The sequence below is a fragment of the Oryza glaberrima genome, chromosome 10, assembly GCF_000147395.1.
Source record: "Oryza glaberrima chromosome 10, OglaRS2, whole genome shotgun sequence".
NCBI classification, from domain to species: domain Eukaryota; kingdom Viridiplantae; phylum Streptophyta; class Magnoliopsida; order Poales; family Poaceae; genus Oryza; species Oryza glaberrima.
The window spans coordinates 20039507-20050401 of NC_068335.1; the positions used below are offsets into that span (position 1 = coordinate 20039507).

A 10895-nucleotide genomic window follows, 5' to 3' on the forward strand; every position below is an offset into this window, starting at 1 on the left:
ATATGCGCTGTGCGGTGTGACATGTGTGCTGATCGAATTTGCACAACGCCAGGTTACTCAGGTCGGTGAAGTTTCGGGCCGTGTACAGAGCCACATTTTTACTGTCACGATGGGCAAACCACCTGGCCGAGGTGGCACGCGCTGACACGGGCGACCCACGCCGCGGGGCCACGCTTCGTTACGCCCGCTCATATAACGGGGACCATGACGAGCGGAGCCAAGGCTCACTCGCCGCCCGCGTCGTCCCCGGCTCGCGTCTGTCCACTGGTCAACAACTCGCGATTCGCACGGCCGCGCGCGCGCGCGCGCACCGCGCGTTCCGCATTCGTACATGGCCGTCGCGAGGCTGGTGGTCATCACCCCCGCCGTCCTCCTCGGCCGCACCGCCCGCGTCTCGCCGTCGGCGGTGCCGCGGCTGCGGCCCATCGTCGCCGGCCGCCGCGCCGTGGCGGCGCCCACACGCGCCGTCCTGGGAGACGGGGCGGGTGTCGGCGGCGAGGAGGATGCGGTGGTGGCGGTGGTGGAGGAGGACGCGGTCGCCCGGCGCGCGGCGAGGAAGCGGTCGGAGCGGCGCACGTACCTGGTGGCGGCGGTGATGTCCAGCCTCGGGTTCACGTCCATGGCCGCCGCCGCCGTCTACTACCGCTTCGCCTGGCAAATGGAGGTTCGTACTCTCGGCCTAGCTCGCCGCCGTCATCTAAGGTGACACGCGCATTGTTTCTTGGTGCAGGCCGGCGGCGGCGACGTTCCGGCGACGGAGATGGTCGGCACGTTCGCGTTGTCGGTGGGGGCGGCGGTGGGGATGGAGTTCTGGGCGCGGTGGGCGCACCGGGCGCTGTGGCACGCGTCGCTGTGGCACATGCACGAGTCGCACCACCGCCCGCGCGACGGCCCGTTCGAGCTCAACGACGTCTTCGCCATCGCCAACGCCGCCCCGGCCATCTCCCTCCTCGTCTACGGCCTCCTCAACCGCGGCCTCCTCCCCGGCCTCTGCTTCGGCGCGGTAAATAACTCTCCTCCTCACAGTAACATACTACTTCCTCCGTAGTTTTATAATGTTTATATTCAACATTCGAATGTTTATCTTAATTGAAAATTTCTTATAATTAATAATAATAATATTATTAGCTGATAAAATATGAAAATCATTTTATATGCGATTAATTTTTTATAAAAAAATAGATGGTTAAAAGTTAGACACAGATACTTCTTATTATACTTATTTGAAGAGGGAGGTAGCAGTAACATTACTTAACTGGAAAGTACCAGGAGTTAAAAAGAAAAAAAAAAAGCCTTCTCTGGCTGTCACGTCGTGGTCGGGGGCGTATCCGTTTTGAGGCTCTTCTTTATCGTCTGATGGGTGACGTGTCATGTGGTTGGCGCTGACGTGGCCGCGCGCAACAGGGGCTTGGGATTACGCTTTTCGGGATGGCGTACATGTTCGTCCACGACGGCCTGGTCCACCGGCGCTTCCCCGTGGGGCCCATCGAGAACGTGCCCTACTTCCGCCGAGTTGCTGCCGCCCACCAGGTAAAAATACTCCCAGCCACACGTACAACGACGCCTCGTCAGCTGCCACTTGGGCAGGTGACATGTCGTCGCTCCGAGGACCTGTTGTTTGATGACGCCTACTGCCACTTGGAAGTGGCAGGTGACATGTCGTCGCTCCGATAACCTGTTGTTTGATGATGCCTACTATGTCTGGTTTCTTTCTTGTGTAGATACATCACACGGACAAGTTCGAAGGCGTGCCCTACGGCCTGTTCCTCGGACCCAAGGTTAGTTATTCTCTTTGCATTGTGTTTGGAAGTTGTTTCTGTAGCAGTAGTAGCAGCTACAACAGTTTAAAATTGCTATAGCTTGCAACCACTTCGAACTGTCGTAGCCGCAGCAGTTGTGGCAGCTATGGCTGTGGAATAGAGGCATCTTTAAAATGCAGTGAATTGTAAAATGGGTTTGATTTTTCGATTGCTCACGGCGCAAATTTGTTAGCGAATTTGATTGTTTGTGCTGAAATTCGTGATGATTTTGGATTTTAGGAGTTGGAGGAGGTGGGTGGGACTGAGGAGCTGGAGAAGGAGATCAAGAAGAGGATCAAGAGGAAGGAGGCCATGGACGCCATCAGATGAGAGCGAGAGTACTGCACATGCCATGAGAGCTACTACTAGCCTGCTGCTACCATTTTCGATCGCTTTTGTTTTGGCTTTTCCTGATTTTATGTTTATTTTGATGTAGATAGCTGTCGGTGTATGTACTGTGTAGAGTGCCGATACTTAATCTGTCCTTTTGTTAATAGAAGAGGAATAATCCATTAGTTTAAGAGAGGCATGGAGTAATCTGGACCAGACGATACGTGTTCATGTAGTATAATACTAGTATATTTGTATCTTGCCGTATTGGCAGGTCAATGACGGTGGTTGCGGCAGTTGGAGTGTGAGATTCCTGACAGTTATTACGGTTGGGAAGAGAAAAGGTATCAATGATCCGAGAATGCATGTGAGTGTGATCTGCCGCTGTCCTGATCACAATTGGAACAAAGGATTAGAGCAGGTTTAATAATAGCGCAAGCTGCTGGCGATAATTTTTCCCACGTCAGTTAGAATCAAACTAACAGCTAACATGCATAATAAATAGGCTGTAACATATCTGCTCATCAGTCCACAGGATACTATTTTATTCTTTAATCATCATACCCTCTCTCTTCCTTTACTTTTCTAGGCCAATGACTGTGATTATCAGCCCTTGCAGTGCACAACAGCGGGCCCACTTCTCTCGGATTGTGTGTGCAACCCGGCGATTGTTTAGTTGCCGGCTTATTCTCTTTTCGCTCTTCTCTTTGCGCTAGCTCAGCGTCCAAGCCAACGTGGCATTTTTATCGCCGGCTTTCGTAGCTTATTGTACCTGCTCTTAGTTGGGTGACTGACTGTTTCTTTTATCAGAGTTAACTTTTTTTTTTTTGGAATGTGCATCATGTTATCTTTCTCCTTTGGTTCAGATACATGTGACGGCGATATGTATCTGCCAGTTTCAGCGCTGATCATGGTAGGCAGGAAGGATATCAAATTATCAAAACCATTGGTATCTTCCTTCACTAGGGTAAAAATACAACGATGCCTGCAGGTCATCAGAGCACATGATCTAATGACCCAAAGTCCAAAAAAAAGGACAAGAAAAAAAAAACGGCTTTGCTAAAATTATGTCGACATATTTCTAGGCTAAATACAGTCAGTTTGACGATCTGCCATCTAATCTTCTTTATGATTCGTGCAAAGTACATCTGATAAGCTGATCGAACAACTTGCTCATAAGTTCGCGACTCCTTTTTCTTTGCATGACACGTGTTGGTCATCAGCGAATGTAATTACTCTATTTACACAATAATTACACATGTATAATTTAGGACTTACATATGTAATTTTGGTACTTACATTGTAAATACACTAAAATTAATACTTACACATGTAATTTCAAGACTTACATTGTAAATACACTAAAATTACATATGTAATTTAGGAACTTACAAGGTAAATGCATGCAGACTATTTTTTGGTGAAAAATATGGCGCCATAAATATAGCTACTCCTAAAAAAAAACAACTGCTCTCTAATTTTTTTCTTGTAATATGCTTCCTTGTTTCCATATGTAACGACTAACGAGATTGCCATAGAGTAGTTTGTCCTGCAAAAGTCCATGCGTTTATGGGCCTTAATGGGCTTCCTTGTAATTTAGCTAATCCCACAGTTGGATTAAGTTTGATTTTGTTCAAAATAATGCCCACGCGTGTTACGGAGCACCGAAGACACGGGTGGCGTTTTTTTCTCATGAAAATAAAGATATAGATAAAAATTAAGTGTTTTACATAAAATAAGGTGATATTAACATATAATTAATTAAGTCGCCGTCGCTGATCCCGCATCTCCTCTGCCCCGTTCTTGCCGATCCCCCGCCTCCGTCGCGCCGTCATGTCGCCGATTCTCTCTCGTCGTCGGGAGCGCCGCGGGGTTCAGTCGGCGCCGATCCCTAATTTGTTGTCGCCGCATCCTTCTCCCCTGATTGAAGTGTTGTCAAGTTTCTCCGAGGTGTTTGTTTTTCTGATGGTTAAAATGTAGTACAAACTGTGCAAATAAAATCAATGTTTTCATCCCGTTCATTTGGTATCCATGACTAAAAATTATTAGGACTTGATCTAGCCTGAGATAGCAACGATCGATTCATTTTTTTTCTTTTCAAGTTGTGCTAATGTATGTATGTTCAGAATTACATGCCATTTGGGTTCACATGTCATTAGAGTAGCTGGACTGTCATTCATTTATAGTTACAATAATTCCTGTTATCAATTCTCCAGTGGTATATTTGCTGAAAATATATGAAACTTATGAAACTTGACACAAATCTCACATCTTAATAGATCAAAATATATGTAATACTACTCAAATAAACTTTTCCTGAAGGTTTTCTATTGTGCTTTATGTATTATATTTTCAGATATTCACAACCTATTTTATACTGTTGATTACTGATAATATGGAAGCATTGGTAAGATGTACAGGAATGATGATTATAGATATATGGTACAGCAAATTTGTCTATCACCAATACCATGCAATTTAATGATTTCGTGCAGTCCTTGATTAATGACATCTTGAAGTACATGTACAGTTAGGACAATGTCAGATTAAAATCTAAATCCATGCTTACAGTTACTTCACATCTGAAGTAAGATAAATTATCCTAGGAATTAAATCCAAGATTTTATTGGTATTTTGGTTCTTAGGATTAGGATTTTTGCATGAAAAGAGTACTACTAGATTGCAGCTAGGTCAAGGCTCTCCCTGAAACAGCCTTTTACATGGACACTGCATAGTAAGGTCCAGTGAGTTTTATCATTTCAGACGTGTGCAACTCTCTGTTCTTTATTCCTTGCCCAAATAAATTTCTCTATATAAGATATCCAGTTATAAGCTCTAGAATTTTGAATTTGATTTTTTTTTGCTTATTTTTGCCTACTGCACGTGGAATGGATATCCTGCTTAATGAATACTATCATGCTGCAGGATATCCTGCTTGATGAATACTATCATGCTGCAGTTTTCCCTTTTGTTTTGGTGAATTTAGTACTATGCAGTTGGCCTTGATCAGTTCATGCTACTTTTGTTTGCAGTTAGTGAAACTGAGTTTGGTTCTTTCTATTCAGATACATTGTTTCCTGCATGATCAATGACTCAAATCTCAATGAAGATAGGCATATTGCTATTCCAGGTTGGTTATCTGAATGTGCGCAGGTTTGCTATATGGTTGATAACTTGATATGGGAGTAATTGGGAAATCTGTGATAAGGTATGAACCTTCCCTTTTGAAGCATTTCTACAGCACTATTCAAGTACCACATAGTTTTTTTGGCCATATTTATTTATAACCATGCAAGGAATAATAACTCTTCCTGATTAGGGCTAATCTTTTGTACAAAATCTATGATTAACAGAATTGTTCTAATTTGAAACAGAGCCCTCTGGTTTAGAGCTTGATCAGTGAGTTAAAAAAATTGTAGAATATGTGAGTACCGAACATGTTATAATTTGAAGCGCACTCCTCTGATTGAAAACTTTAACCAGTCAGGTTTGAACTTTGAATTATATCTCATCTTTATGCATATACTTTCTTTCATTTCAGGTGAGGGTCATTTTATTTAGAGATTGATTTGAAAAAATTGTAGTAATAACTCTTTCTAATTAGGGCTAAATTTTGTATAAAATATTTGAGTAGAAGAATTGTTCTAACCTAAAATGGAGTCCTAACATGATATCAGTGAGAGTTACAAAATGGTTGTAATATCTGTGAGTACGACTTCTAATTTGGAACTCAACTCCTCTGATGACAACTTTAATCAGGCAGTGTAAATTATGCATTTCTTGTTCTCATGAACAATATTTGTTTGAAAAGTGAAAGATCGGAGGTATGTTTTGCCACGGTGGATGAACAGAAAGCCCGGTGAGGATGGCAAACATGGAGTGAAGAGGGTATGATGTATGCTGTGGCCAGAAGAAGTTGCTCCTATGATGGAAATTGTGAGCAAGACAGGCCCTCGAATCCTTTTTTTTTTCCCTGATGAATCTGTAATTTGGATATGCTGCTGGAATCGGTTGAAATCTATTTGTAACTCCACTTTCTTATTTCCCATCATATATGTATGCATTGCTGAAAGTGATGTGAAGAGGGGAATAGATAGCGTGTAGCCTGGCAGACTATGGATCATTGGATTGCATCTATGTTTCCGATGGTCTTGCGGGTTTGAGACTTTGAGCTTGAGAATGTATTTCTATTTTTAGATTTGTCTTTCTGTCACCTCGATGGATGGATATTGCGGTTTTTTAGTTAACTTTTACCTAACTCATTTTATTTATGAATGAAAATGTAAGTTTAATAACTTATTATTTATTCAAATGTTATGGGATAAAAATCCTTATTTGCCTCTGAAGGTTGACATTTACCGAATGTTACCGTAGCGTTAGCACGGTAAGTTACTAGTTAATTAAGTTTTAATTATTACAAACTTGAAAAATATATTAATTTTATATTTTAGAGCAACTTTCGTATATAAAGTTTTCGCACGAAATGCACCGTCTAATAGTTTGAAAAGCGTGCCACGAGTATCCAAAATTTTATCCAATTTTTGTTGAAGAAAAGGACAAGACCACAGTCTCTTCCTATGTGTGCGTATGGTGTGAATGCTTGTACTATGCTTCTTTCATCATATAAAAAACAAACTCAGTATATATTATATGTCATATTTTATGTTGATTTTATGTTGAGTTTGTTTTTTATTGAACGAAGAGAGTACGTTCGTAGTAGCAAGAGTATATAATTACCTCCAAGTGCACATTGAGTTGTCTCTTACAAAATTTGAATATCGTGGTATGTTACCCTACATAAGAAGACTCATCGAAAGCACTACCTAAAATTACACGTCAACTGTGAGACTTCTTTTATACAGTACACATCACAGAAGTTTGACAATCCATACAATTCGTCAATTCCACACCATCATTTGGTACGAATGTGATGTATCACCTGCTATAAAGACAAGCATTAGTACACTTTTAACTATTATTTAAAACACGTACAATTTCACAAACAATTATAACATATATTGGTGTAACGCGACCTAAAGCAAATGGACATTTTTTTTTCTCCTCATAATGGAAAACCGCATAAATATCCTTGCTTTGAAATTTTATAATTTTCAGTCAGACCTTAGCTTGCGACTGAAACCACTTTGCAAGGGAGAGCTTCCGCTAAAGACGGGCTTATAATCAATAGTACAGGTTCATTCAAATCAAAACCGTGCTACTATTTGCACTTTGTGGTGCCGTGGAGCGGGTACAAGTGGTTAACCCGTAACCCGTGAAACCCACTTATATGTTAAAATAAGCTGAAAACCTTTTTATTTTGACCGATAAGTAGGTTCACGGCTTACTCATTTACATCCCTCTTGACCACTGAAGGGCCACCTTGAACTCGACATTGTTAGATCATCTAGTTTTGGATGGCATCTAGGATGATTACACCCATTCTATTATTCACAAATACTAGATGCCATCCTTCGATGCATGCATTTACTTCACATTCAGTTAGATATCATAAGATCTTTAAAAAAAATCAATCAACAATATATGCAAATGATACTATAGTAGATTCGTCATGAAAACAGTTGTGTACTGTACTTCACATTTTATTTTCAAATATACGACTTACAAAAAAACACTTTCATTCAATTATGTACTACACATTTTTTTTTCAAATATACGATTTACAAAAGTAATGACCAAACATGTGTAGTAAAAAATGAATGTCAGAGCTAGTAGTTCTCAGTTTTAAGATTATCTACTTGCTTCTTGAATTTATCGATTTACCATTAGAGTAAGATCAAAGCTTAATTAGCATCTTTTTTTTGCAGGTTATCCTCGGGCGTGTCCATAACTTTCATCCAAATGCTTTTGGCCTCATGAATAGACGGCCATGCCACTAGATCTGTCTTGTCGGTGTTGTACACCACAACCATTTGAAACACTAAACAAGGTTTTAAGTTGATAGCTATGTTACCCTCTTGAGTAATCCAACATGATGCCTCTTGAGCGTCGCCTACAACTGTGTTATTGGTAAGCCATGTCGTTGCATTACATACACGGATCGAGCAATGGAAATGATTTAGGATTTTATTTGTGTTTACAAATAGAGGGAGAGAAGTCCGGGTTCAAAAGCATGGTAATGGCGGGCTTTTTTTCAACACGTAAGGGTTCAAAAGTAAATAAAAAAAAAAGAAAAAAGAAGAAGAAGAAGAAGAAAGAAGAAGAGGATAATATGCGATACCATGGAGAAAATGTATAATTAAAGGTAGATAAGATGAACACGGCAATAATAGTATGGTATAATAGAGAGTAACTGTGCTAACGTTGTCTCCTCTTTGGTGTCACCAAGAGAGGATAAATTAGAGCTATGCCAAACAAGATCGGCATCTGCGTTACTACCATCGTTCCGAATCGAGAAATTGGAAGGTCCCCATCGTTTGGCTTATTTCCTAATAAGCCAAAACGGCTTATTAGGAAATAAAAATAAATTTGTGGGTAAAACTTTTATAAATGTGTTCTTTGTGACTTAAAAGCCAATGTTGAAAAAGAAACTACGTTGAAAATATCTCAAAATCAATCTCAAAATTAAGCTTGAAAATTCAAAATTTGGCTTTTTCTTTGGCTTATTAGGCCATCCAATGGGAGCCGAAGAGAATGTAATAAAGTAGCTCATGAACTAGCTCAACTTACAATGCGTACAAAACACCGTGTGCGGTGTGGCTTATGCAATTCCCCCTGTGTATTAGAGAATTGCTTGCCCATGATTGTACACTGGGCATTGAATGATCGATAAAGCTTTCTCTTCCTTGAAAAAATTTAAATGAGATGGAGCTTACTGTGGGCTGGGCTGGGCTGGGTGCCTGGGGCGGCCTAGGGCTTTAGCATTGTGCATTGTTAATGTTTGACTTGTACATTGAGTTACCTCTAGAAAAACTTGAACATTGAACTGTAGGTATCGACAGGACTACCTTAAAAATATACATTGATAGCGAGACTTCTTTTATATAGATTGGGAAAGTTGACAATCAACACAATTAATTCCACACGATGTGGAGTGAATGTGATATATCACCTAATTTAAAGGCAATGCTTTTAAAAACACAATTCCAACCCTAAAAGATGTATATCTCTGCCTAGCTTCGGTAACGCGGACGTTGCCGCTTAATGTAATGCTACAGCTGTGATGTTCTTTCCTTTGTCCGTACCACGATCATACGTTGCTGACCCAGTGAACTTTTTAGATAATAAATGAGCTGCCTTACTGATAATTTGCTAAGGCTATCCTAAAGTCTACCTCTCGTGGTTTCAGATTACTTGCGGGTTCAGACACTGCCGCTTTCGCACACGAATCACACATTCATATGTGAAGGCGACCTCTGAAGAAAATGAGTGGCTCAGTAGTACGTATCGTCAGGCCCTGACGCTATACCCAACAAAAGGTTCAGCAGATTGCCCCGTCAGAGAGGGAATTATGCTCAGAAGCTGACCGGTTGACTTTTGCCAATGTGCTATGCCTGGACCTCACACATGACTAGGACGTACTATTGGTTAGGTTTGGCCGTTTGGGTTCAATATGTGGGCATTTTTCTTTTTCTGTTTCTTTAAAATGTCCATTTCATTGAAGATTTTATTGTCACTCACTAATATAATTAACCATTTAGAGCATTCTACAGAGATAAACAGTGCAAATTTATGTGTCGATCGATTCGTTCCACACTTACTCCAATATAATCCACTACTTAAATATGTGTTCCACATTTATTTGGGCTCAACCTATGACTTATGTCAAAGCAAGAAGGAAACCGGTCAGTCAAATCGAGTAAACATTACCAACTCATAATAAAAATTCACTATTTTCTCCTCACATGATCCATCCAAACACATAACAGAGCTATCAATCTTGTGTGGTGTTTCTGGCTTGTGTCGTGGTGTACTACATCGACGAGACAGATGCTGTGGCATGGTCATCCATTAGGAGGCTAAAAACATCTCGACATGAGTCATTGACATGCTCAAGGCTAGCTAGTAGGAGTAGAAGAGAATGTTAAACTCTTAAGTTCTTGCTCCAATTGCAAGCGCCAAACTCAAGAAGGAACTAGACAATCCTAGAATCGAGAACTATCACCCCGTTCTTTTTTCTTGTTGTTGAGTATATTAACATGGTCTCTAAAATACTTGTTGTTCTAGTCATATATTTATAAAAAAATGTAAAGTACATAATGAAAGTGTTTTCAAGGCGAATCTACTAATTATCATTTTCGCCATATCAGTTTCTCCTCTGGAACACTTGATCACCTATAACCTAGCATCGTTGGCCACCTTGCCATCTTGGGAGATAGATCATTTGAGTTCTAGCTACAACCATAGGTATCAGCTAATATCCCGTTCGAACGGTATGATAACTTTAAGGTATCGCCTGATACCTGGTAGATATTGGCTGATACCAGGTATCAGGCGATACCTCTGAGGTATCATCCCGTTCAAACAGGATACTATCCTATAGCATTTCCCTAATATTTGATATGTGAACATGGTATCAATCAATAGATTTGTCTTAAAAAATACTTCCATTTAGTTATGTACTTTACATTTTTTTTATAAATATATGACTAGAAAAGGTAATAACCAAACATGTTTACTGGAACATGTCAATTTCTTAAACGACTAGTAAAAAAGAATGGCGGGAGTAGTTCCCCATATTAATGCCCACTCGCTGCTTGGGTTTAGCAATTTGCTATTGGAGTGAGCTCTCGGAGTTTAGCATGGATG

General features: G+C 40.7%; 1 protein-coding gene across 1 annotated transcript; it reads left to right on the plus strand.

The window, feature by feature from the left end:
• The first annotated feature begins 235 nt into the window (after positions 1-235).
• On the plus strand, positions 236-2425 carry LOC127786112 (beta-carotene hydroxylase 2, chloroplastic-like). Its single transcript, XM_052313440.1, has 5 exons — positions 236-664; positions 731-1003; positions 1405-1530; positions 1722-1778; positions 2040-2425. The coding sequence occupies exons 1-5, from the start codon at positions 332-334 to the stop codon at positions 2127-2129; spliced, it is 879 nt and encodes a 292-aa protein (XP_052169400.1). The 5' UTR covers positions 236-331; the 3' UTR covers positions 2130-2425.
• Positions 2426-10895: the final 8470 nt, after the last annotated feature.

What these genes read in the sequence shown, in the direction of transcription:
- LOC127786112 (XM_052313440.1), top strand. Translation starts at nt 332, where the DNA reads ATGGCCGTCGCGAGGCTGGTGGTCATCACCCCCGCCGTCCTCCTCGGC. An exon ending in GCTTCGCCTGGCAAATGGAG is followed by an intron (nt 665 to 730) that starts GTTCGTACTCTC and finishes TTCTTGGTGCAG; the next exon opens with GCCGGCGGCGGCGACGTTCC. An exon ending in GAGTTGCTGCCGCCCACCAG is followed by an intron (nt 1,531 to 1,721) that starts GTAAAAATACTC and finishes TTTCTTGTGTAG; the next exon opens with ATACATCACACGGACAAGTT.